We start from the raw sequence: 25,323 nt of genomic DNA on the forward strand, positions 1-25,323 counted from the left end.
TTTGGTGTTAGAGTTTACATCACATCGGTCTGCTCAGCCAGCAACATGCTGCTGCTAATCACGATCACTAGCCCTAAGCCGTGTGGATGATGACAACCAGATCAGCGAGCAATGGACGATCTCGTCGACCTGTCGGCCCTCAGAACACGTCGGGGCCGCGGAAAACCTGGAAGCGGCAGCTGTCGGCGCCGCGCGCCTGGACGCCGAGCGCGTAGTTGGCCGCCGCCAGCTCGGCCACCTTCTTCTTGAGCTCCTCCGCCGCGCGCTCCGCCTCCTCCTGTCGCCGGTGCAGCGTCGCCACGCCGCGCTTGAGCACCCCGTTGTCGCGCTCCAGCTCCTCCTGCCGCCTGTGCTGCGCCGCCACGCCGCACCTCAGCACGCCGTTGTCGCGCTCCAGCTCCTCCGCCCGCGCCTTGAGCGCCGCGTTCTCCTCCCGCAGCGCCGCCGCCTGCGCCTCCGCCGCCGCCGCCGCGCGGCTGGCGACGGCGCTCTCGACCAGCTTCAGGATCAACGACGCGCGGCCCCTGGCGTCCGCCACGTCGGCCGCCGCGGACATCTGCTCCACCAGAACGCCCGCGCACTCCTCCATGCCGCCGCCGTCGGCCCGCGCCGCGGCGCTCGCGACCCGGGCCGCCGTCGCCTCCCTCTCCCTCGCCTGCCGCTGCCGGGCGCGGCACGCCTCCACGGTCGCGTGCACGTCGCGGCCGGACGCGGCGAAGCAGGCCTCGAGCTCGCCCGGGCCGGCGTCCGGGAAGACGCGGCGGAGGGCGTCGAGCGGGTCGACGGCCAGCGGCGGCCGCTGCGCCGCCGCGGCGCCCGGGCACGGCGAGAAGCGGCCGCGCTTGGCGAGGTGGGGCGGCGCCGGGGTCACCTCGTCGAGGAACGGGGTCGCGGCGCGCTTCCGGCAAGCTATGGCAGCGGCCATCGCGTCGGGATCGCGGCGCGGAGGGGGAGCTGCTCGTGTTTGCTGCTTCCCGCGGTATCGGCTCGTCAATATTTATGGTGGGGCGCAGTGAGCATCCGAGTTCGAACCAAGATCGAGTTCGTGTCCGACCAGAATTCAAACAAGTGCCTCACCGACTCTCAACCGAACAGAATCCAGGTTCGAATGGCCTCCGAGTCCGATTCGTGCCCGGACTATCCGACGCCCGGCTGGTCCTGACGATCCGACTCGAGGGCGAGCGAGAGCTCGTGGCCGACGACGAGACAAATGGAAACGTCGACGCTGCGCTCCACGCGTTCCACAGTCACGGGGACGTGGTACGGTGCCACGTTCCTCGTTCCGGGAACGTCGTTCCCCTGCTGGGAAACACGGTTACATTTTCGTTCGTCCCAATAGAATTAAAAATTATTTTGAAACAACGTACCATGTTCCTTGATCATCGATCCGGGAACTTTATTACGACTGTGACGCGTTCACGCTCGCCGGGGTGGCCCGCGACGAGTAGGAGAAGATGCAGCGGCGGGAGGCGCTCTCTTACTGACGGTGGGCATCTGAAGCGGCGGCCTGTCGAGCAGAGGAACGCTTCGGTGGACAGCGACCCGGCGAGCAGCCGGGCGGCATAGTCGAAGCTCTGGAGGTGCCCTGTGACCGTGCGGATCGGCGCCGGCGCCGCCCTTACCGAGCTGGCGGAGCGCCGTCGCGTCGAGCTGGCGGAGCAACGGTACGATGCGGTAGGCCGAGAACCACGCGGCGGCGCGGAAGAGGTCCGGGCACGCTCCGGCCATCCCGTGTTCCGGTGTTGCCCGAACAGGAGCACGGGGACGCGCGTGCCCCCTCACCGGACACCGGCCAGCTGCGCTGGACCAGGCAGCAGCGCTCGACGGTCCGCCGGACCTCTATCTCCTGCGCGGAAGCCGTGAACGCCCGCGGCGGAGGTCAGCACGGCGTTGTTGCCGTCGTGGTGCCGGGCACGAGGGCGGACGGTGTCTGATCGGCCTTGTACGGATAGGATCGACTTCAAGGTAGCGAGTCCCTCCGCTGGCTCACGCGCTCGGCCGCCCCAGGCTGGCCAACCTCGTCGGGGAAAATGATCGACAGCGCAGCCGCGCAGCAAATGGGCAGTTCTCAGGCCCTCGCGGGACCGACGGACGCCGCCGAGGCGTTGTACCGTACCGTGCATGAGCACGACGCGAACGGCCAGCTGCGCCGCTCCATGCCCAATGCTCTATGTCCCCATGGGCCTCCATCTTGAGCGAGCTCGCTGTACGTTGAGATCACGACGGCGTGGTCGCCATTGATGGCGCCGAGCAGCCCGTGCTAAGGGGATCGTCGGACCTTCACGGCCACGATCAAGCGCGGCTTCAAGGCAGCGAGTTCCCTTTCGCTCCACGCTCTTGGTCGCTCTACCGTGCCACGGTTCCCTGCCACGATTCGCTGGGCCGGAGCTCTGGCGAGCCGCAAAAACAGGACTAATACCGGCAGGAGGATTCGCAAACCATTCAGGTGTCAAATGTTCAGAAAGTATTCTATTTTCTAAGCAGTTACAGTGCTAGTATTGTCAGAAGCAGAAGACAACGCTCGTCGCCGCTGATCGTCCTGCGAGCCGGAGCAGGCACGAACGCAGCGCGGCCGGGCATGCCCACCCGCACCTCCATCCATCATCTCCTCGTCCTCGCTCCTCGGCACCCAACCGTGCGCTACATCCTGCACCAGACGGCGGCCGCGACCGCAGATCCGGCGACCTCGTCGACGAGCGCCTCCCCACCCGTACTTCCAAGCTCCGTCGCCGTCGCAGAGCATGCCTGCGCCTGTGGCGCGCCACGCCGGCCGGCAATGCCCCGTTAAGCGGACAGGGGCTACCCGGCGACTCCACTGTCACGCCGTACCGGCCGGGAGAGTGCGGGAACATGCAGGTCCGGTCGCCGGGCGACGCAGAACGGGAACCGGCGCCCCGAGCGCCTGCGCGACGACGAATGCCGGGACTCCGGGGAGGACGGTATTTGATTTCCCGTCCGGGGGGTGGACGGTAAATGAAATACCGTCCACCCCTTGGCCTTTCCTGGTTGTTGGATCAGCCTCGTGCGGCGGAGATCGACCTGAATAGTTGCCTTACCTCTCCACGGGCCTCGCGCGCTGTCCGCTTGGGCTGCCGCTCCCCGGCACCGTGCGCTGCGCCTGGCGCCTGGCGCCCGCGTCGCCGTCCAACGCGCAGCCTCATCCCCGGCCACCGTGCACGCATGGAGCACGAGCTGCTTCTGCCGCGCCCCCGTCCAGCGCCCACGGGCAGCACGCCGACGCCCGCATGCTCGCCAAGGGCTCCGCTCCAGGAGTTTCGCGGCCGGGCAGCAGCTGCGGCAGAGGTCAGGATTGCTTATGCTTCAGGAGGAGAAAGAAGCTTTACGATCGATGCTGATGCTGCTGGGACCTAGTACATGGTCATCATGTTGGGCTGCTGGCAGATGGGCAGCCACGGGCCGTCCAGTATTGTCTGGCACGCCGGCCGGCATGGCCAGCACTTAGCTTGCCCGCGCTCGTCGGCCCGGTCGCTGAGCACGCAGAACGCCGTGCTGCGAGCCCGTCCGGCAAGGGCTCCAGGAGTTTCCGGCCAAAAGTGCCATGGATGGACGCGCATGGTTCTCTTCGACTATCCCCGGCGTCGACGTCCGACTCCTGGGGTGGTCGGTATTCCATCAACCGTCCGGGGGTGGAGACGGTAAATGAAATACCGTCCACCCCTGGGCCTCTCGAAACCGTTAGATCGGTCTCGTACGGCTAGGATCGGCTTTAAGGTAGCGAGGCCCTCCCGCTGGCTCGCGCGCTGGGACGCTCCAGCGCTGGCCAACCTCGTCGGGGATGATGATCGACGGCGCCGCACGCCAGGCACGCGGGCTGTTCTCCGGCCGTGGACGCTCGCAGGACCGACGGACGCCGCCGATGCGCTGAACCATACTGTGCCTGAGCACGACGCGGACGCCTGTGAGAGCTTGCTGTTGAGGTCACGACGGCGTGGTCGGGGCGTCGGGCAGCTCGAGCTCAGGGGTGTCGTTCGACCTTCATGGCCACGAGCAAGCGTGGTTGCAAGGCAGCGAGTCCCTTTCCACGCTCCTCTAGACACGCCGCGGCTCCCCGCCACGATTCACTGCGCGGAGCTCTGGCGAAGTGGCGAGCCGCCCAGCGCCGGTCGTGAGGCGTTGGTGCGCATGAACGCCGTCTAGCTCGATAAGCGACGGACATGGAGACTGGTCTTGCACGCTAGTGCCCGGCAGCGGCAGGCCTCGCTGGCAGCAGCACGACGCCGGGCGCTCCATGACGACGCGAGCCGGCGAGCGTAGGTTGTGTCAGCACGGGGTCTGTCACTGGACACGGCCTGCGCGTCGCACCCACCAATGTCGGCGTCGGGACGGCGTGGCGCCCGCGAGGGAGCAGCCGTCGCGGAGGCAAGTGTCGGAACCAGTGTCCACGGGGCATCAAGTTCGACCACAGAACCATTTGTTTCACGATTTACCGGCAACTACGCTCAACACAAGATGGGACAAAACACTTTTAATTTGATCTGAATAGTCCGCTCTAGTTTGGTCTTGAGATGGAAGGTTACATTACATGAAACGAATTTATACATATAGTTGGAATTCCTTCCCCAAATGAAAAGTACAATGATTTTTACCCTATTCCCTCTCTTCCTCGTTATCTGACGGCCGGCAGCATATATACACATCAAAAATGCTCTGCATCTGCTCTCTTCAGTCTCGATGGCATTTGCCCCAATTAACCAGGCATTGAATCACCTCTTCCCTCCAATCTAAGAAAGCGAATCAGGGCGAGTCCAATAACCACATTGGCCAAGGCGGAGGACACCGAGAAAAAACAGCAACTCTACAATGTCTTCCTCTGCCCCACGAATTTCCGCGCAACGCCAAAGATGACAGCCTTCGTCAGGAGCCCTTGATCAAGGGTACAAGCCAGAGCGACTGCCCCGCCAAGCACGAGGAACCTCGACATATTGCTTCTCGCAGGTTTCTCTTCTGCTTCCACAATTTCTGATTCGTCGCTGTTGGTCTCCAGTGACCGAACAAAGTTGTCGCCAACCTTAGTATTGATCCGGGCCATCAAGGCACTCTTTGACGCTGGCTCCCCAGCAGCCCTGGCCTCCTGATAGGCCCGGAGTCCAGGCTCAATTTTCTTTACACATCCCCACATTCCCTGCCGAATCCCAAGCTTTGCAATCTCGTATGGTATACCCATGTCCTCATGGTGAAACAGAAGAATCTCACAGGCTGTCAACCCTCCATTCCCTCTCTTTGATTCCACTGTTCAAATACCAGTCAAAAGAAAATTCTGAGTTAGACAAGAGCCCACAGAAACAGAAACAAAAGGGATTTCCTTGCATTCAGTTCTAATTTTTCTGTTATGCAACTTCTATTCCCAGTCTCGAGCATAATAAGCAAGGGAAATGATTACCTGCACGAATGCACCAGCTTGAATAATACAAGTCAACTCTTCTAGGTTTGTTACGCCGTGGGATGGATGAGCATGGTATACCCTGCATCAAGTTACAAGAACATCAATGGCTGGGCATGAACACATGACATGATGTGAGTAAATCTACTAATCTCTTTAGTCACATTCACATTTTAGTGATCTGACAAATGCAAGCGGAACTAGCCTCAAGACTACCCATAACTAACAAGATTATAAACAAACTTTTTACCTGGCACCGATGTAAAAAAAACATCTAGGTTTAGAGAAACATCCTATTAACCACTGTATACAAGGTAACTGCTCAAAACAACAATGTTGATACATACTCATGGAGCTTCAACTACAATTTAGACCTAAACGATTTTCTCTATTGGGCATCTAACAAGAACCCCGAGGGGGAACCATCACCCAAATTGACTGATAGAAGAAAATAATAGTGACTCGTTGATATCAACTAACAGAAATTTGATGAAGAAAAATAGCGAAATCATTTATATCAACTGAGTGAAGAATGATAGGTCCGCAAGGAGTAAAATAAGGCAGTAGAGAAGTATACAGGCAGTCAAGAAAAATAGTAATGGGATAATATTTATTAAGTGAAGACATAAGAATGGGGATTCTACAATGCAACACAAAGAGGACCCAGTTGTAGAGGGAAAAAATTGGGAGGGCAGGGGTGCAAAAAAAAGAAAGAGAAACCTTAAGAAAGCTCTTGCCATTTCAGGAATGGAATTGGACCAAACTTTTAAAACATGGGTAGGAATATGAAATGCCATCAAGGGATTGATTTAAAGATATGTTCTTGTGGCTTATTTATTTATTTATTTATTGCCAATGCTTGTGGCTTCTTTATTGAGACTACAAAGAATGGGAGAACACACCATGTAAGGAAGGTAAGAGTCCATCCAAGTCTAGAAGTAAGCCAGAGACAACTGAACAAAGGCTGGCGTCAGCACAAGGGTGAGCTGAAGAAACCTTTTTGAAGAAATTGGTTCTGACATCAAAGATTGGCTAGCTAGGACTGACTATAGCCAGAACCGACATATTTCTAAGTTTGACATTGTTATATCTGTTACTTCCTAACCTCTCATTACTGTAACAGGCAGCTACAATTAAATGAAGGTTCCTTCCATAGTTTGCTTTCGAAGGAATAATGATGAAAAGGAAGAGTTGGAGATTTCCCTGTCAAAGACTTAATATTAACATCAAAACTTCAATGATGTCAAAAAGCCTGTCTAAGTGAGTGCTCCAATGGTGGACAAGTGGCCTCAGGTCAGTACCATTAGATACATGTAGCTATCATGAAATATCAGGACTGGAAAACAACCGCTGAACTTCCTATAAGTGACCACCAGGTAACACGTAATTCTGTGATTGCCTAGCCAAGCAATAAATCCATATAGCCGTACGTCTGTGCCTATTTCTGTCAATATTACAGTATGTATGTAGCCAAAGCTATATGGACCAAATTGATCCAAGAAAGGATATATTAGGGATCAAGCATAAGTCCATACATCCTGGAATCAACACTAAAATAAGGAGGTATTATCATTTACCAAAGACAACATCTATTGGTTTTTCAAGTCTGCTTCACCTTTGTGACACAATAGTAGGCGCCCCCCAATTTCCATATCCGACGAGCAATTATGTACTCTCTGTCACTGCAGAAGAAGGGGAACTGCAACAACACGAGATCAAAGCATAAGCTGGTAACCATAAAATCAGGAAAAATTATAGCAAATATACCATCTGAAGACCCCACTTACCTTCCGGACCCAATGCACCTTCATTGTCCCGGTTGTCTGGCACTCCTCCAGCGTCTTATGATAGATAAGCATATCATCCCACTTGTTGGACATCCGGAACTCATCATCCCCAAAGAAGTCCCTCACTTCCTCAGGAGTTGCATCCTCAAAGATAGTACTACTCTGATATTGTGGAGGTCCAGTCTAATTTCATCCAAACAAAATTCAATCATTACACGAACATGAAATTAAGTAACCGAATAAGCACATAAACACTTCAAATTTTGCAACAGAAAAGCTGGTGAAGATTCGTTCACCTGGGCATCCCTCCTCCACGCCTGGTAGGTCATTGTGGGCAGCGACTTCTCCATCATCTTGATCCAGGCCGGCCCGCCGTCCCTGCCCCCCACCAGCCTCCAGAGGTTCACCAGGTCGTCCTTCCCCACAGACAGCTCCTCGTTCGCCATCTCCGACGACCTGCCAAGCACCACCATTCCGTCAAAGGCGGGCTCCCTTTCACACGCCAAATCCACCAAAGAACACGGCTTTGACCACAACCCGGACCAAGAAACACAACACATTTCTCCAAACAGTTCGCGAGCCTACATACCCATGCGCGGTGGCCTCGTCCTCCTGCTGCTGCACGGTGGTCTCGGAGTAGCCAAGCGGCGCCCGGAGGCGGGCGGGGAGCTGGGCCTTCCAGAAGTCGAGCGTGGCGAAGGGGAGTTGCGCCGGCGCCGGTGCAGTGGCGTTGCCGTCAGCGGTGGCAACCAGGCCGGCGGCCCAGCGCGGGCGCCAGGCCCAGCCGAGCAGGAGGCCGAGGAGGGCCGCCGCCCAGAGGGGCCCCGCGAGGAGCGCCATCTCCCAGACCGCCCCCCACGCGGTGGGCTGCTCCAGCACCCTCGCCACCGCCGACAGCACGTACCCCATCGGAGCCGACCGGGCGGGCGGCGACGGAGTGGGGGGACGGACGCGGCTGTGCGGGTGGGGTGGGGGGCGGAGAAGAAGAGAAGGAAGGAATGGGGCTTTGCGGCCTATGGAGAGGATTAAAGACTCGATTTTTGGGGATTTTTTTTTCTCTGGGGGACGGAAAAGGTGTGGTGCACGAGTAGAGATGGGGCCATTGGAGTGTGGACATGGCGCATGGACTATAATCTGACTCTCTGAATATTTTTATTTGTTTTTAAGTCATTTTTTTAGACTTTGGAGGCTTTGGGATCCGAGTAGCTTCTCTCTAGTTTAGTTGGGACATTGATAGTTCTGAAAGCTGATCAGTCCTCTCTGTCTTGTTTATTTGGAATTTGGTGAGTTTTGGGGATGGATTTTGTTCTTCTTTATAAGAAAAATGAGATGATGTGGTAACACAAGCAATGGTTTGGGTGAGCAATTTGTTTATTGGTTAGGAGTGATAGTATTTATGTAAAGGTGTTGGTCGCTCCTTTGATGTTCTAACTTGGGTTTCTTTAGTACTGTTGTTGTGTGCTTATCATATCATGTGATTAGTTGTTGGTTGGGAAGTTGTTTTCTCAAGAGTTCCATGTTATCATGGCGTTCCTTAAAGGTACAAAAGGTGCTCTAAGGAATCTAAACATGCATAGAATTAAAGGATTGCACTCTAGGCTTGCCTAACTACAACCCATGTGTAAATTATTAAAAAAAGGGGGGGGCAAATGAATGTAAGCCCATTCCTTTGTAGAGTAAGAAAATTATTGTACAGGGTTTACATCACATCCTACCAAATCCAACACTAAAGCAGCTAACGCGTGAAACTCGTTGCCCTTGGAGAGTGCTATTTCAAGCATGGTAGATTGTTCTATTGACCGGTCAACTTGTTAAACGCTTTGTGTGCGCATACCACAACTAATTGACTAATCACCTGCCAATGAACTCCTTTTGGGTAGTGGAGTAGGGCTTTCTTCTTCTCCTTCTCTCCCCAATTGCAGTTTGGTCAAAATAGAAAAAAAATTAAAAATCAATCAAAGAAAAACACAGTTGGCCATGGCCCATGTGATGTGAGGGCAGCTGCGTGTGTGCCTGTGGACCGGGCGCAGCGACGTGGGTGGCCGCGCCCCAAGCGATAAGGGGATTTGGGAGCTGAGGCTGTTGGTGGCGCGTGTCGATTCTGGTGGGGGCCCAAATCTCCTCTCCGGCCAACGGCCGCGCGCCACGTAGGCCCTCCGGCGACGGCCTGCCCTATTGGTTGGCGGCCTCTGCATCTGCCAAAGGACACGAGGAGGCGGGTGACCCTATCTCTCTTCTTTTTTACCTTCTGCCAATGTGTTACTGTTTGCCATGGATAATATCATATGTGCACAAAAGCAAGAAAAACAAAATTATTGTACTCAAAAGTTAGTTGGTGAGATGCATGTCTGAGGTCAAGGGACAGCTGCTGAGCTGAGCTCCGTCCTCTTCTTGTACATTGTACTTGCTCCTCAGCCCGTGCGTGTTAAACGTTTGCCTTGACACACGAAGCCGACGACCACTGATGCTGAGTTAGCAGGGCCGCCATCCACTAATGCAATGATAATGCTTGCTGCCTAGCTTTTCACCGAAAGCATATGATACGAATATGATTTTATTTGTGATCTTAGCTAGCTAGCCGTCAACCAAAGCGACCATGCGCTTCTCTCCGTCTCCTCCGCTCAAAAAAAAAAAATAGTAAACCACATGTGCTAGATAGCTGCTCTCACACTAGTTTTTGCCTTCTCCTTTTTAACTAGTGCTACCCGTATAACCATAGCTATTTTTTTTATCACAATATTGTCGATCATGCATGTATACCTCTTACCCTCTTCCTCCAAGAAACAGTACCTCGTGAAAGTTATAAAGCTTATTCGTTTCATTATTACAAGTTTTTAACTAACAATTACCCTATGTGTCATTTCTGCGATATACCTATTTCTTATTTTAACGTGAGTATAATAATATTAACTTTGCGTATCATAAAAAATATGTGATGATTGTACAAGTCTTATCCTAATAAAACAAAATACGTACTTATATTTTATACAGAAGTTTGTTGCGAGTACACAACTAATTAACCTCTCTTTATTTTATTTGTTCCCTTTTTCCTTTTCTCTCCTGAGGGGAACAACATGATTTGTTGGGAGACAGGCCTTTAAACAAACAAGTGAAGCTAATAATCCCTATGCATAAGTTCAGTGGTGACAACTAATGCATCTACTTTCTTTCTCGAAAGAAAATCACACACGGATATCTTATATCTACAATGCACATCAATCATAACCACTTATGATTAACTATACAGATGCGTACATTGGAGGTGTCGTCTTCTGCTTCTCAGAAAACTAGTCCATAATACAACAACGCAACATTGTTTAATTCAAACAAATTTAAAACTATTTTTCATCATCAGCTAACATCAGCGACAGTTCGAGTCCCACTATTTGCCTTAAGAAAATGTTGAAATTTACAACATGCCCATTATTTTTGGGGGAAAATAGGAAAACATTTTTTTTCACATTTATGATAAAGTTTTTTATTGCCTAACATGAATGTAAACTATAATTTACCCTTATTCGTAGATGGAAAATAAGTTATTCAGACAGACAGACTCTTCCTAAAAAAGTGCTCCGGACAGAAGATGCGTGGCCTTTTTTAAATTTCGGCATGAGATTATGCATGCTTCAGGAAAGCAGTGGAGCTAAGCTAATGCCACATGAAGCAATTGGGCTCAATTTTACCGGCCCATATACGCATGGATCAGAAGCCTCGGGCCCCCACCTCACATGGCCTAGCCCGACTCTTCTCTCCGGCCCAGCCCCCGAAGTGGCGGATAAGCTGCGCGCGGCCGCGCCGTCGCCGCAGAAGCAGAACGCCGTCGCCATGGCGTCTCCCTCCACCGCGTTCGTCCCCCGCGCCGGCCTTCCCCTTCTCCGCGCAACGCCGCTATTCCGCGTCATCGCCTCTACCTCGGGCGCCGGGAGCAAGAAGAAGGACAAGAAGCCCAAGAGCGGCAGCAAGAGAGCCGGCCAGGACAAGGATAGCAAGGCGCTGGAGCCTCCGGCCCCCGTGGTCCGCCGCGCCCCGGCGGGCAGCGCGTCGATCTTCCAGCAGCAGCAGGAGGCGGCGTCCAAGGCCGGGGGCGCCGGTGGGAAGGGGCCCACGGAGGAGGAGCTGCGGCAGCGACAGGCCAACGAGAACGCCTTCCTCCTCGCATGGCTGGGGCTCGGCATCATCATCCTCGTCGAGGGCATCGCGCTCGCCGCCTCCGGTAATATATACAGCAGCAATTTGGTCTCAAACTTACAATGCTGCATTCGCTTTGCTTATTGGTGGATGGTGATGGTAATTCAGTTTAGCATTCTGCTTGCACCTGCCAGGGCGTATTACCTGAATGTAGTATTGAACATCCCCAAATGAGGAACTGTAGTGTTGAGCTCTGTTAGTACATAACTACATTAATAGACGATTAATTAAAGCTTTCGTTGTGGCAATTGTTGATGAATTGAAGAAAAATTGTCATGATGGTGGCATTTTGGTTGCTTTCCACACCATCATTCTGTGTGCTGTCACGTGGCCAAACTTTTTAACCCATCCTAGAGTAGATAACACACGTTCAAATGCGGAAACACCTAAATGAAATCACAATCTAATACTCCTGTCTCGAGAATTTTCAAATGGAAAATGTTGGTGCAGGAATGATCCGAGGAAGTGTAGCATGAAGCACAAAAGTACCAAAGAAACCATTTAACTTTGATCATCTAAATGAGAGAGGATGTCCAGCAACAGAAGCAATAATTTAGTTAAGATCAGGTCACCTAACTAGTAACTAATAGTTGAGTTGTGGGTTTGACTCATCCAGTAATTATATGCCAAGGATTTTGATACTGCAGAACTGTTGAACCAAGTAAGTCATGTCTTAAACTTGTATATGTTATATGCAGGATTTCTGCCGGAGGAGTATGACAACTTTTTTGTCAAGTACCTTTATCCATCGTTCACTCCAACAGTTGTTCTGTTTTTGGCGGGTACGGTTGGATATGGTGTCCTCAAATACTTTGAAAGTGAGAAAAGCAAAAGCTAGGTAACAACACAAAGGTGGGACTAGATATAATCATCTTGCGAATTTCCGAGATTTACTTATCCTAATTTTCTTCACGCTTTAGTCTACATTTTGTGATATGCTATGTACTTCCTCGCCACAAAAATGATATTTTTGCCATATAACTTGTTTCATGCATGGAATACATAAATTTTCTTAATTAGATAGGATGCTGAGGTATCAACCTATTACAAATCCTGCACTTGATGAATACTCAAATGAAGAAGCGATAAACGAGTAACAATGCACAGCAAGTCCTTTAGAGTTAGATTCTGGATGCTACACTAAGAGCTAACTTTTTTAAGCAAAAGGAGGTTCATAATCATTACTAAGGCTTTTTGTATTCATAGTTACCTTTTTTCGAATGTTTAATATTACAATTACCTAGACCAAAGTTGTGGAAAAATAGTGCTTTATGGTTTCCTGACTTCCCTGATATAATAATGCACCCTAGCAGTTTTCATTTGTCCAAAAATTGATGTTCCATACTAAGTTCTTCATGTTTTGTCCATATACCACGGCATATGTCTCTGACTCATTTCCAGCCTCTGGTGGACCCGCTAATTTTACCTGATCAGATGCAGCATTCCATGCTAACCTTTTCATGTTTTTAAGTTTTTTTCGAAGACCACGATGTAATCCTGCTAATTGTATCTGATCAAATGCAGCATATTTGGAGCAAAGTTGAGATGCACGCTATGTATGAAGTATTACGGCAGAAGATGGGTGGCAGAGAAGTAGATTGGTGTTGTAATCTGTATGAAGTTCAGTTGTATATCGGTGTTTGGGATTAATCAGCTTGTAGAGGTTCGTTGTGGTTGTGTAGAGCATTGCTGTCAGAGTTTAACTTGATTAAATCGATCTATTGATGACATTGAAGGTGCATTTTCGTGATTATGCTCCCTATATAATATTACGGGTCGTTTGTACATTGTAACTGAATAAATGTGGCATATACAGTGTTTCAGATCAGTTTTCTTTTGCACCAAATAAACATGAAAGCAGTTTTGCCATTTCCCCCTGTCACACTCTATCTCATATCAAATTAAACCATTCGAGCTTCATGAAACAAATTAAATCTGGATATAAAGGCATGGTACAGGAACCAATCTGAATATAATATACTACCCATCATTGCCAATCCCTTATAAACAAAAAGAAAAACATTCATATTACTATGGAATTTACAATGAAATCAATGTATTTACAACTGAACATCCACGAATCTTCAGAATCCAAACCAAGAACTATTAATAGCCTACAATTAATTAAATTGTTTTTGGATGTGATTGACCTGTGGATATATATTTACAAACATCCATGAAATCACCATAGTTTGGCGCCGGCAGCATATTGACATTCTTCTCTTTTAGTACCTGCTTCGTCTCCCTTAGCTTGACCACCTTCCTGTGGCGGTTCGAGTGCTTGTCACTCCGGAAGCTCGGGCTCGTCGACGGCCGGTACTCGGGCAGCAGCTTGTTCATCGTGTAGCGGATGCCGCACGCGTTGCACAGGGTGCCCGGCCCGTCCGGCCCCGCGCGCCATTGCGGCGTCTCCGTGCTGTCGCAGTGCCTGCACGCCCTCTGCTGGGTCCGCGTGTTCCTCGGCCGCGCCCCGAGCAGGCGCGGGCGGACACCGCCGTCGACGCTGCGGCGGCCGTCCTGGTCCCCGTCACCTCCGCTAGCGCTGTCGCGAGACGCGGGGACGCTTGGCATATCCAGCGACCACAACCGCTTGCGGCGCTTGACGGACGTGTCCCGTTTCTTCCTCGGGACAACGAGCCGCGAGACAGGCGGCGGAGGCGACTCGGTCTCCAAACTGGACGTGGTCGTCCATGAGCTGTCCGACAGCGCGGCGTGCACCGCCGGCGGCAACCGTGGCGCGCCGTCGGAGCAAGCGGCCCCGTCCCGGCAACCAACGTCGTCGGCAGCGTCCACGTCGAGGACCTCTTTGCCGCCCCCGGTGGGCAGCACTCCCCGGTGCGGCGGCGGTAGCGCGGCGGCTATGAAAACGTCCTCCGGCAGGTCGTCGTTGAACAAGTCGGGGTTGTTCATGATGGTGTCCAGCGGGTCGTCGGGGCAGCAGAGCCCGGCGTGGAGGAGGCACGGGCAGCCGCCGCCGCCGCCGCACGAGCCGTCGCACACCGCAACATCGGGAAAGTCGTGAGGGGAGAGACAGGAAATCACGAGTTCAGTCATGTTACGGGTAGCTGGTCATGATTCTACCTAGTTATTAGGATTTATGGATCGTCGGAGGAAGAGATAGCGACCGTGTAGCCTCGCGTGCAGTCAGATCGAGTTCAATATGGAACGGATAATAGAGTTCAGATATGTGCAAAGTACAACGGAGAGGCCGTCTCGATCTGCCTGCCCGAGCCAATCAGGACTCGGACTATAAGGGCCCCTTTGGATTGGAGGATTTTTAAAGGAATTTTGTAGGATTACTGTTTCTTAGGATTTTTTCCTATCCGATCCTTTGGCTCATCAAAAAAACGTAGGAAACAATCCACAGGAATGCATTTTTTAGCGTGATTTCACAGGAAAGTTACCAAGAGGTCTGACCTCTTGGAACTTTTCCTGGTGGGAATATTACCGCGTTCTGCTCCCTTTCGCGCCGCTTCTCGTTGTTTTCACGCATACTGCTCCGTCTTCCCCCTGGCGAAATAAAAGAGATGGAGAAACAAAAACACACTCTCCCCTCCCTGGAGAAACAAAACACACACTCTCCACTCCCCTTCCCATCGTGACCAACGACGAAACCTATCCACTTCTCAGATCGTCGACTACCGGCGACCACATTCATCCCCACCAGGGAAGGCTAATCAACACTGCAGGTACTCTTCTTCCATGTTTGATTTCTGATTTGTTGCTTCCTTTTCGTTTTTCCCCATCAGATCTGAGCATCATCGGCCTCCTGTCCATTCGACGGCCATGGCGACCACAGGGCCTCGTTTCCCATTGGAGAGCACAAGGCAGCATTCCCCATGATGGCCAACCAGTACTGCAGGTATCCGTAGGTTCTTCCCCATCTGCCGGCGCTGCCCTTTTGTTTACTATAGTTGATTTGAGGCGCGGCTCTGCTTCTAAGCATGATCGATTTCCCATGCGCACTTCCGTATTTGGCTATATGGTGTTTTGACGGAGGCAACGATGCATGTACTAGCTCAGATGCAGGCACCACGAATGCACTAGTATAGATTGACGGAGGCTTTCTCTTCTTATAGTTATTTATTATATCTAAGTTTGCCGTAAGATATATTATAATATTCTGATGCACACGATGCGCTTGATGGAGATTCTCTGCTTCTTGAAAATGTTTATTATTTCTAAATTTGTAGTGAAATATAGTACAAAATTATGTTGCACACGACGCACTAGTCTTGCAGTGAAATATACTATAAATTTTGGTCAGCTCCATTTATTTTGGCATTCTTGATAAGGTCCAAAATTTTTCTGGGAAAAATTACATTGTAATGTTCTTCTAGGGAGGTGATGTCGGGTAGAGGTCGTGCACAGATAGCTGTTCAAGGTGATTTGTCTAACGGACGGGATCTCATGAATGTTGACACAGAGCATGATACTACTGAGCCTACTCCTGAAATTGGTAATGCTTCTAACTTTTACTGCATTTGCACACTGAAAATGTAAAGTAAATTTGTATATATCTATTGTTGAATGCTGGAATACAGGAACCACTCCTAAGAGAGCCAAATGGAGCCATGAGATGAAGTTATTTCTTATTGGGCTCCTCAAAGATCATGATGTGCCAGGTTTTAGAACACATAATGCTTGGAGTAAGGAGGCATGGACAAATATTGTTTGTCGCTTGAATGCAAAGTTTGGTTGTTCATTTACTCTCAACCAAGTCAAACAGAAGGAGCAGGACTTAAAGAAGGATTATCGTGTTGTGAAAGAATTACAAGAAGAAAGTGGTTTTGGATGGGACAGCGAGAGAAAGATGGTGACGGCACCTCCAAATGTTTGGGCTAATTTTGCTGCTCGCAAGAACAATTCTGATGCCCTCACTTGGCAAGATAAATCATTTCCATATTTTGATGATTTATTTGCACTCTATGATGGTGAGATTTTGGACCAACAAAAAGTTTTATTCTCAAACAGGAGCTGTAATTTCTTTTTTTCACCAGTCTTGCAATGTAATTGTGCAGGTCGTTATGCAGAAGGGAGGACTCGTCATGGTATGGATCATTATGCAAACAAGGCAAAGAACGCATCAAATCCTTCAACTCAACAAGCATCAGCAGCTGTGACATATCAATCACCGTCTCCTACTTGGCCTGCTGAATTTGATTCTGGTTTGCAGTTTCCTTTTGATGAAGAGGCTGGTGTGACTCCTGTGCAGCACATGAAAACTCCTCCTAGCTCAACACCGACACCTTTAGAAGGTACGGAATCTCGACGTGGAAAGAAACAAAAGACTAAATCTTGTAGTCCTGAAGAAGGATTTCATGAGAGGTACCTAAAGCTAAAAAGGGAAGAAATTGATAGATTTGCTGCTATTGAGGAAAAGAAATTGGAGGATCCTTACAGCATCAACAAGTGCATCACGGTGCTTGAAAGCTTAAATGATCTACAAATGGGGGATATATTATTGGCTTCTGATATTTTCCAAAACAAGAATAACAGGGAAGTTTTCTTATCATTTCAAGGTGATGCAATTCGTTTGGCTTGGGTTAAAAGGGAGATTGGGCATTTGCAGGCTGAAAAAAACTAATGGGGCTGGTTGCATTGATGCTTTTGTTTGGGAGTATTTTGTGATACTTTTGTTTGGGAATATTTTGTGGTACTTTTGCAGGCTGAGAAAAAACTAATGGGGCTGGTTGCACTGATGCTTTTGTTTGACAGTATTTTGTGATACTTTTGTAAGAGTACAATAGTAAGAGTACAATATTTCTAGCAGCACAATGTTTAAGTCCTGTGAGCTACATATTGTTCTAGCAGTACAATAGTAAGAGTACAATATTTGTAGCAGTACAATATTTAAGTCCTGTGAGTTACATATTGTTCCCACATCTGATGTGCTATAGCATCTCTCTTTTGATTTCCAGCTTCTCTAGAATTATTAAATCTCTGTATATCACTGTTATAGTTGTGGTCACCACTTGGCATTTCAACAACCTGTTCTGGATCTAACTCATCATTGGAATTAGTTGGCCACTGCATATCTCCATTATGTAGGCGTATAAAGTTGTGTAAAACACAACAAGCAACTGATATATCAACTTGCTTATCAACAGGATAGTGTGAGCCAGTCCTTAGTATAGGAAATCTCATTTTCAATATACCAATTGATCTCTCAATATGGTTTCTCAGTTGTGCATGTCGAAGATTAAACAGCTCCTTGTAATTCCGAGGCTTTTGATTGGCTCTTCCTTGTTCTTGTAAGTGATACCTTGTTCCACGATACGGTGCAAGGAACTGTATTGTGTTTGCATAACCAGCATCCACAAGAAAAAATTTACCAGGTGGTACTACTAGGCCATGATCAAGTGCATCTTGTAGAACTCTTGCATCTGAAGCGGATCCCTCCCAACCGGCATGTACGTGGACAAACTTCAAATCAAAATCGCATGCTAGCATCACATTTTGAGAAATTGTTTGCTTTCTATTCCTATAAGGTTCTTGCTGTTCCAGCGGAAGTATCATTGGCATATGTGTCCCATCAATAGAGCCAACACAATCCTGCATAAAAAGAAATTTAATATTCATTGCTGTTCATATGATAGATATTTTGAAATTCTAAGATAACAACTGGATTATATATTTGTTTATACCTGAAAAAAGGGGTGAAATTTTGGTCTTCTCAAGATCTGATGTGGATGTAGAGACGGTGGACGAATATATATGCATGTTAGCTGTGTAATTGCATCAAGCACAGCTCCAAAGTATCGACTTATTGTTTCTCCACTGTGTTGGAAGAAATCTGCCAATGTCTCGTTACTTGCATTTTTTGCTAGTGCATATAAAAATATAGCAACTTGTTCTTCTACCGAGACAACTCTTGAATCAGTAAGGAGTTGTTTCTCACGAAGCTTGTGTACCAAAGCATGAAAAACACTAAGTTCCATACGGAAATTTCTTTTACTTAGGATCTCATGCCTAGTTAAGATTTCTTGAACACGAGATGCTCCTGAAAGTTTGGATGTGTGCATAGGTGTCTTTGTAGATGGTTGTGATGAACTGCTTTCTAAAGTCGGGAAAACGAAAAGTATGAACTCATCTTCATTTTGTGACCTTCTTTGATAGTTTCGATCCATGAAAGTGACAACCAAAAATAACACTTTGCTAGCTTCTTTTATCAACTGCTATTGCCTGGAATGAATTAAGCACAAGAAAAACATCTACCATCATGACTAACATATATGCAGAAAAATTGTTAAGTATGCATGAAGAGCTAAGTGACTCACCAGATTGCCTTTGTTTGTTGAAGAAGGAAGCAAGTTTCGCTTCTTTGTGTTGCAATATATAAGCTAGTGCTTTATAAAGGCATACAAAGGCAACGGTCTTGTAAGGCAACAGCTAGCTAGCAAGGCAACGGCTAACATGCAAATACAAGGCAACTGATAGCTTGCTGCAACGGCTAGTAGCTTCTTTCAAATTCAAAATCAAAGCAGGGTGATTCCTTTATTTTTCCTATGGTGCTATCAAAGGTATTCTCATCTCAATTCCTATGGTTTCAATTCCTGTAGGATTCAAAACATCTACCATCTCAATTCCTATGTTTTTCCTATTCCTGCATTTTTCCTATCCTACGTTCCAAAGGGGGCCTAATAGTAAGTTCAGAAGCTGCATATGACAAACAAGCTCTGCGAAGACTCTACTTGAGTGCTGATGTGGACAATAACAACCATGCATACGGATTTGAGCTTAACAATTGCTGATGTGGGCAATAAAACCATGCATAGTGCATACGGATCTGAACTAAACAATTGATAGATTTCTCGTGACGGTGATTGTTGTCCACTTCAGCACATTAAGTGTTTGTTAGAACTACCCGCACGAGCCCAAGTCTTTCAGGATTCTGTAGAAGAGATGCTGCTGGTATGTAGATGAATGCATGTTCCTTGTGTAACAATCATGCTTATTTTTGACAGTAAACTTTTAATAATGCAAAACCATACATGCCAACCTCTCGATTTGCAGTCGCCAGCAAGGTAAAACTGCTTATTTGTCATCCAGAGACACGTCTAAACTAAGGTTCAACACGAAAAAAACAGTAATACAGGCATTCTGTTACATCATGAACTCTGCCGTTTCAAGGTCGTTACATGAGGAAGTCCCTGGGGTCTGTGACATACCCAGTCAGGGCCGAGGCGGCCGCCGTGTAGGGGGATGCCAGGTAGATCTGCCCCTCCTTGTGTCCCATCCTGCCTGGGAAGTTCCTGTTCGTCGTGGACACACAGACCTGCATCCAGATTATAAGTGGTTGAAATCTAATTCATCATAACTGTCAATGTCGACAAAATAGAATTTTAAACTTGATGTTTGCCTTCACAGACTAAGGACTTCAATCAATGATAAAAGGTTCCAATGCACTTGTAGTTTCAACTGTCGTAAACATCTGTTAGGGGAAAAAAAGAAAATGCACCCCCAAAGGAAGAGTCTAGTGCTAAATACTAATGTATTCTAGGGAGGAGCTCAGGTCTACCAAGGGAGAATTTTTGTTTAGTGTTTCCAGCCATTATTATTCGAAAACATTAGAACAGCAACATAGCACATAAGTGAGACCATGGTAGCAATTCTGTACTCAAGTAAGCATATGCGGAACATCAGGTAGCCACAGTCATCGGTGTGAAATTTGTATGGGCACAAGATAAATTATTTTATCTTTCAAGAATTAAGGTATCATACTAATTTATGTACATAAAACCATAGTGGCCTTGCCCCAGGTATACACTAAGTACCAAGCCTATTTTACACAAATTCTTCAAGATGCGCATAAGATTCTTACCATCGGTTCATTCATGCGTGCATATGTATCACGAGGGCCACCTAAGCAAGCACCGCAACTAGGGCTAGCTGGTGTGTCGCATCCAGCCTCCTCAAATATCTGGGAGCAAGTTTTGCCACCAGATCCTGGTACAGGGAGGCTATACAAGTCCATCCACACCTGCAGAGATTTCACATTTGTTTTAGCGAATATGAACAAGTTTATAGGATGTTACAGTGTTACTTCAGGATATTTTTACTCTAGGTAGTAAATTTACCTTTTGTGTCGCAGGGACAAGGAATGTGGGAACTTTAACCTTCTTGCCCTGGATTAAGACAAAAGTTTGCAGTTAGTCAAGTAGTCATGGAATAAAATGATTTTGAAAGATAGCAAGTACATGCATAAAGTACAAGTTTCAAGTACACAACGGGTATCATCAGAGTATCATCCAACTTGCATATACACCATGGTAGGGTTCAAGATTCTTACTGAAGCTAGGAACACCTTTGCAGCAGCAAGGAAGTCCTCCGTCTTACCACCAGTGCAAGAACCAATATAGACTCGATCAATCTTGACATCTTTGCATTCTCTTGCTAGAGCACGGTTGTCAGGTGAATGTGGCTGCAGTTCATGAAGATTATCACTTGTTTTTTATAGGAAAACCAACAAATCCAAGGTAAAGATTTTCAATAGATTACATTAACAAACCTTGGCAACTACTGGTTCCAGTTTGGATACATCGAACCGATAGTCACTAAAAAATCTGAAGAAAAAAGAACTCGATCAAATAAAAGAACAAAGAAATCAATAGCCTATCCATATGCCATATCAAAAAATCACACAGAAAATCCAAGCTCAAAAGTTGCAACGGAAAAACTGTCTAGCTGAATGTTTGGTGCTGCTACTGTTAGGCAGTGGTTTAGCTGAATGTTTGAGATAGGAAAATCTATGTTTTTTAAAGTTAGGCAATGCTTTAGCTGAATGTTTGGTGGTGCTATCCTCAGCTGGTGTTCCCAGCAAAAATGGTCTGTGCAAATGTTATACTGCTTTCTTTTGAAGTGGAGTGTCCTATCTTTAAAAAAAATTGTGAAGGGAAACACTAGGCAACACTCTATTTCTTGTATATATGCATAACATAATCAAATTTTCAGAAAACCATAAGAAGTTCAGAAAGCAAGGACAAACTTGTTGAATAGTACTATTTATCCATTTATTCTTGAATTTCAATGCTGTCTAACAAGGAGTCATGTCTCCGTAAGAGAAATAACTTTAAAATTCTAATATGCAAATCAAAGCATAGCATGATCTAAAGGACCAGAAAAGCAAGGGCAGTCTATAATCACCTGGCCTGAGCATCACTGTAGACAGGTTCATAATCAACTGATGTCTTGCCCTGCAGTATACCAATATGACAGCTATCATGAAAAAACTTTTGCAAATTGTTTTGAGCAGTCGCTATCTCATAGGTTATTGGAATGTTATATAAGAGGTTAATTCTGTACCTCAAGGTATTTAAATGTAGTCTCATCAGCAGGCACAACACCATTCTTTCCACCAGCTTCAATAACCATGTTGCACAATGTCATTCGCTCTTCCATCTAGCAAGCGCATGAAAAGAATTAGTTCAATGTTACACAGCGTATTAGTGTGGCAATTAATTAAGCTAATCTTTGAGCAGGTAACGCACACTTAGACTCTCCACAGTTGATCCAACAAACTCCATGGATTTATAGGTTGCACCAGATACAGAAATCTCACCAATAATCTGTAAGTAGCAATTAACAAGAATAAGAAGTCCCGACTACAATTAAATCCAAAGAGATCAACAAATTTAACATAGCTTGTTGGCTTACTTGCAAAATCAGATCCTTTGCGAGTAAATAAGGTGGCATTTCTCCATCTAGCACAAATCTTATAGTTGGTGGCACCTGAAAATAAGATTAACATATCAAAACACTGTGTTCTTTTTTTCTGGAAGTGGCTGAAGTGTATCGGCGATATATGAGAAAGTGATAAGAGGATGTACAAAACAAAAGTGAAACACATAACTAATACATAAATATAACTGGATACTACATTCGATGTTTCTATTATTGTTGTATTTTGACAAAATGCAAGTCAGTGCAAACGATAATAACATTTTACTGATAAATTTATTCTTTGGTTTTGATTTATGTTAAACAAAGTTGATAAAGTCTCATTGGCCTGAAGCTAAATTTATGCAAATCTCCTGACACATCAATGAAATCTCCTGACACACCACACCTATACCCCACAAATAAATGTCTTTACTTTTTTATTTTATTTGTTCTGTAAGACTGTTTCTGAAATTTATTTGGAGGTAATGAAAACATTGGGCATACCTTGAGAAGAGCCTTTCCAGTGCCCAACACAAAACCTGCATCAGTGTTTCCAATTCCAGTTGCAAATTGACCAAAGGCTCCAGCATTGCATGTATGAGAATCAGTACCAAGGAGAACCTAGACAACAATTGGAGTTAGTCCATCCTGTAGGTAAAATCACAGATTACCTGAACTTGGTACAGCCAGTAAGGTACCTCGCCTGGTCGGCAGTGGCCTTCTTGAGCAAGTGCAACGTGGCAGACACCTTTGTAGTCTGGATTAGCCTGCAAACAACTCGAAAATGTAACTTCTGCAGGAAGAAAAACTTTGATAGGAACTTCAATTTGACACGAGGCAGGCAAGCTAAGTTATCAATTGAATGAAACGACAAGCAAATGGGCAACCATACCTTGAAATTGCTGAGGTCCTTGATGTCATAGAAGTACTTGATGTTCTGCTCCATACAGAAGTCCCTGAGGATATCGACATTGCGGTTAGCCCGCTCGTCGCTGGTGAAGATGTAGTGATCCGGGATGATGACGACCTTCTCGCGGTCCCAGACCTTGGCGTCCCCCCCGAACTCCTTCTTGAAGATGCCGATGGTGCCGGGGCCGCAGACGTCGTGCGTCATGAGCACGTCGACGTCCACCCACACGTTCTCCCCGGGCTCCAGTCCCGCGCGCTCCGACGCCCGCGCCAGGATCTTCTCCGTCATCGTCATCGCGGTCTTCACCTGAGGCGAGATTCAGGAGAGGCGGCGCGTAGGTACATCAAGCGCGACATCGGGAGCAGCAACATTCAGAAGAGGCGCGTTAACAGTCGGGGGGTTTCAGCGGGCGTACCGAGCCGGTGGACGACGGGGCGCGGGGCGCGCGCGCGGGCGAGGCGACGGCGCGCACGCGGCATGGCTTGCTCCGGCGGCCCGAGCCCGCGCGGTGCTGCGTCGGCGCCGGCGCCGCCGCGGCGAGCTCCTTCTGCGACAGGGGAGGAAGCCGATCAGTGACGGGACGCGAGGTGGGAGGGGGCGGAAGGGGGAGGAGGGGACGGACCTTGTGGGCGAAGGCGGCGGAGGCCTTGGCGGCGGCGGAGACGGAGGAGGCCATGGCGTGGCGGTGGCGGCGCGCGGGCGGGGCGAGGCGAAGCGTCGAACAGCCTGCGGGGGTCGAGGGGCAGTCAGGTCAAGGAGGAGGGGTCAGGAGGGGTCGGGATTGGGGGTGGCGCGGCGCGTGGGCCCGTGGGGCCACCGGGTGAGGTAGGGAGGAGGTGGTAGCGGGCTACCGGCGGAATGGGGGCTCATTTGTAGTGGGAGACAGAGAGGTAAGGAGCGTAACGTGGAGCCTTGGATCGAGATCGGGCGGCGATGGATTGGTCTGCAAAACGAGCACGGCTTTGATGTCGGTATGATCTGGAGTAATATACCATCTCAACTGCTTAAGTTTTCTTGTAAAAAAACTGTTTCAGCTTTGCTTTGACAGAGCGAAAAAAGACACATTTACTAAGGATTTTGTGGCATGTAAATGTGCATTTTTTTATAAGAAAGTCTTCAAAAGTATAATTTGATCTTTGTATTTTTGTCCATTCCTAGAAGAGCTCTACATGCCTATTGATTTTATATACTAAATTTATGTATAGTTTGAGCATTATTGTTAAAACATTGGAACGTTTCTATCTCATCATTTTAATTTTTAATCAGCAATACTTTTTACAACAACGAACGCCACTACGCAAGTAGTATCTCACGGTTAATGCTATTTAGTAAATTCTTACTAGAAGGTTAAATCGTCGATGCCGGGTTATGGTTTGCAACAGTTTGTGTTTGATGGCTTTGGTTCTGAATTTCACTAAAAACTAGCCTAACAAACTTTACTCAACTATTGGTAAGAATGTTACTCCTTGGTATCTGCCTGATTCGTTTTTGGACAGTATGGTTGCTTGGGCGCTACTCTCGAGTAGTCGAGACTCTGATTGTTTATGTGCCCAAGCAAAAGAAACAAGGCCTGGACACACTACGATCAGAGAACACGTGCTACAAGACACACGTGTTAGATTTTTCTTGGGTTTTCTAGGGGCCAAGAAGAACAGCTGTGGGACCCAGTGACAGACTGACAGTCTGGCCACACAAAGCTCAGCACATCCCCCAAGCTCTAGAGCCATTTTCCAACACAAACACCACCAGATAGGGACGACTCCTGGACAGCTTTAAAAAACTTGGCCCCTACGTTTGCTCATTTGTCAGCCCGTGAATACGCTCACGCGGTCCATCATCTTGCGTTCTCCGTACGCATACCAACTTGCCAGCCCGCGGACGACCGGCCCAAATAAAGTGGCTACGGCTTTAGAACAGAAGCCCAAAATGTACCGAAAGCTGGAATTCCACGAGAATATCGCAAGAAAACAGCGCGATTTCATCTCGAAATTGTGGAATTCCCTTGTTCTAAAAAGATTCTAAACCATATTGTTGCATATGAGCTTTGGATTTTCCGCCGCCACCGGCGATTGCTCGCATCGCATTTGCGAGCTCTAGAGACAAAGCAATCAGAATTGAAACAAAAAAGAAATATTTGAAACTGCATCAGTCCATAGGGATAAACAAATGAAATAAATAAAAAAACCTAGATTCTCAATACACTATAGAGAACAGCTATTTTATATGGAGAAAAAAATTGGAAAAGATAAGGCCGTTGGGCAGGACTTATCTGGTACATGCATGGGGGTGTAAACTAATGGACAAACAGGAACACGTCATGTGGCGCGTGATTTTAAAAACCCTTTTGGCAGCGAGAGGGGGAACAATAACACGCC

General features: G+C 48.0%; 7 protein-coding genes across 8 annotated transcripts; 2 read left to right on the plus strand and 5 right to left on the minus strand.

The window, feature by feature from the left end:
- Positions 1-139: 139 nt before the first annotated feature.
- Positions 140-925, minus strand: LOC112883871 (uncharacterized abhydrolase domain-containing protein DDB_G0269086-like). Its single transcript, XM_025949130.1, has one exon. The coding sequence runs from the start codon at positions 923-925 to the stop codon at positions 140-142; it is 786 nt and encodes a 261-aa protein (XP_025804915.1).
- Positions 926-4,471: 3,546 nt separating this feature from the next.
- Positions 4,472-8,173, minus strand: LOC112879530. The gene is made up of 6 exons (XM_025943808.1): positions 7,778-8,173; positions 7,485-7,644; positions 7,189-7,371; positions 7,017-7,100; positions 5,402-5,483; positions 4,472-5,250 (listed from the first exon to the last, which is right to left on the minus strand). The coding sequence occupies exons 1-6, from the start codon at positions 8,095-8,097 to the stop codon at positions 4,817-4,819; spliced, it is 1,263 nt and encodes a 420-aa protein (XP_025799593.1). The 5' UTR covers positions 8,098-8,173; the 3' UTR covers positions 4,472-4,816.
- Positions 8,174-10,949: 2,776 nt separating this feature from the next.
- Positions 10,950-13,204, plus strand: LOC112879559 (protein LOW PSII ACCUMULATION 2, chloroplastic). Its single transcript, XM_025943837.1, has 3 exons — positions 10,950-11,401; positions 12,075-12,228; positions 12,901-13,204. Exons 1-2 carry the CDS (start codon positions 11,014-11,016, stop codon positions 12,212-12,214), a joined length of 528 nt encoding a protein of 175 aa, XP_025799622.1. The 5' UTR covers positions 10,950-11,013; the 3' UTR covers positions 12,215-12,228; positions 12,901-13,204.
- Positions 13,205-13,500: 296 nt separating this feature from the next.
- On the minus strand, positions 13,501-14,430 carry LOC112883918. Its single transcript, XM_025949188.1, has one exon. It carries the CDS (start codon positions 14,428-14,430, stop codon positions 13,501-13,503), a length of 930 nt encoding a protein of 309 aa, XP_025804973.1.
- A 704-nt stretch (positions 14,431-15,134) lies between these two features.
- On the plus strand, positions 15,135-17,006 carry LOC112879550 (uncharacterized protein At2g29880-like). The gene is made up of 4 exons (XM_025943826.1): positions 15,135-15,238; positions 15,717-15,835; positions 15,921-16,310; positions 16,398-17,006. Exons 1-4 carry the CDS (start codon positions 15,216-15,218, stop codon positions 16,961-16,963), a joined length of 1,098 nt encoding a protein of 365 aa, XP_025799611.1. The 5' UTR covers positions 15,135-15,215; the 3' UTR covers positions 16,964-17,006.
- A 122-nt stretch (positions 17,007-17,128) lies between these two features.
- On the minus strand, positions 17,129-19,185 carry LOC112879538 (protein ALP1-like). The gene is made up of 2 exons (XM_025943816.1): positions 18,024-19,185; positions 17,129-17,931 (listed from the first exon to the last, which is right to left on the minus strand). Exons 1-2 carry the CDS (start codon positions 18,504-18,506, stop codon positions 17,230-17,232), a joined length of 1,185 nt encoding a protein of 394 aa, XP_025799601.1. The 5' UTR covers positions 18,507-19,185; the 3' UTR covers positions 17,129-17,229.
- Positions 19,186-19,313: 128 nt separating this feature from the next.
- Positions 19,314-23,734, minus strand: LOC112879517 (3-isopropylmalate dehydratase large subunit, chloroplastic). Of its 2 annotated transcripts, XM_025943794.1 has the most exons (14): positions 23,571-23,734; positions 23,364-23,495; positions 22,931-23,254; positions 22,737-22,805; positions 22,543-22,659; positions 22,033-22,107; positions 21,867-21,944; positions 21,682-21,777; positions 21,523-21,572; positions 20,888-20,942; positions 20,669-20,800; positions 20,457-20,504; positions 20,201-20,359; positions 19,514-19,654 (listed from the first exon to the last, which is right to left on the minus strand). In XM_025943794.1, exons 1-14 carry the CDS (start codon positions 23,622-23,624, stop codon positions 19,514-19,516), a joined length of 1,530 nt encoding a protein of 509 aa, XP_025799579.1. In that variant the 5' UTR covers positions 23,625-23,734. The 2 variants fall into 2 exon arrangements, with proteins under 2 accessions (XP_025799572.1, XP_025799579.1); XM_025943787.1 differs by having other exon boundaries at positions 19,314-19,654; positions 23,364-23,624.
- Between the last annotated feature and the right edge of the window lie 1,589 nt (positions 23,735-25,323).

This window comes from Panicum hallii, chromosome 1 (genome assembly GCF_002211085.1).
Source record: "Panicum hallii strain FIL2 chromosome 1, PHallii_v3.1, whole genome shotgun sequence".
In the NCBI taxonomy this organism is placed as follows: Eukaryota; Viridiplantae; Streptophyta; class Magnoliopsida; order Poales; family Poaceae; genus Panicum; species Panicum hallii.

Bases quoted from the DNA above. Each gene is read 5' to 3' on its own strand.
- LOC112883871 (XM_025949130.1), bottom strand. From the start codon at position 925: ATGGCCGCTGCCATAGCTTGCCGGAAGCGCGCCGCGACCCCGTTCCTC.
- LOC112879530 (XM_025943808.1), bottom strand. From the start codon at position 8,097: ATGGGGTACGTGCTGTCGGCGGTGGCGAGGGTGCTGGAGCAGCCCACC. The intron at 7,372-7,484 runs GTGAACGAATCT...GGATGAAATTAG, and splicing joins CGTGGAGGAGGGATGCCCAG to ACTGGACCTCCACAATATCA. The intron at 5,484-7,016 runs GTGAAGCAGACT...AACTTGATGCAG, and splicing joins CCTACTATTGTGTCACAAAG to GGTATACCATGCTCATCCAT.
- LOC112879559 (XM_025943837.1), top strand. From the start codon at position 11,014: ATGGCGTCTCCCTCCACCGCGTTCGTCCCCCGCGCCGGCCTTCCCCTT. The intron at 11,402-12,074 runs GTAATATATACA...TGTTATATGCAG, and splicing joins CATCGCGCTCGCCGCCTCCG to GATTTCTGCCGGAGGAGTAT.
- LOC112883918 (XM_025949188.1), bottom strand. From the start codon at position 14,430: ATGACTGAACTCGTGATTTCCTGTCTCTCCCCTCACGACTTTCCCGAT.
- LOC112879550 (XM_025943826.1), top strand. From the start codon at position 15,216: ATGATGGCCAACCAGTACTGCAG. The intron at 15,239-15,716 runs GTATCCGTAGGT...ATGTTCTTCTAG, and splicing joins ATGGCCAACCAGTACTGCAG to GGAGGTGATGTCGGGTAGAG. The intron at 15,836-15,920 runs GTAATGCTTCTA...GCTGGAATACAG, and splicing joins TGAGCCTACTCCTGAAATTG to GAACCACTCCTAAGAGAGCC.
- LOC112879538 (XM_025943816.1), bottom strand. From the start codon at position 18,506: ATGGATCGAAACTATCAAAGAAGGTCACAAAATGAAGATGAGTTCATA. The intron at 17,932-18,023 runs GTATAAACAAAT...CTTTTTATGCAG, and splicing joins AATTTCACCCCTTTTTTCAG to GATTGTGTTGGCTCTATTGA.
- LOC112879517 (XM_025943787.1), bottom strand. From the start codon at position 23,624: ATGGCCTCCTCCGTCTCCGCCGCCGCCAAGGCCTCCGCCGCCTTCGCC. The intron at 22,108-22,542 runs GTATGCCCAATG...TCTTATTTTCAG, and splicing joins CTGGAAAGGCTCTTCTCAAG to GTGCCACCAACTATAAGATT. The intron at 20,505-20,668 runs GTAAGAATCTTG...GTCTTAATCCAG, and splicing joins CAAAGGTGTTCCTAGCTTCA to GGCAAGAAGGTTAAAGTTCC.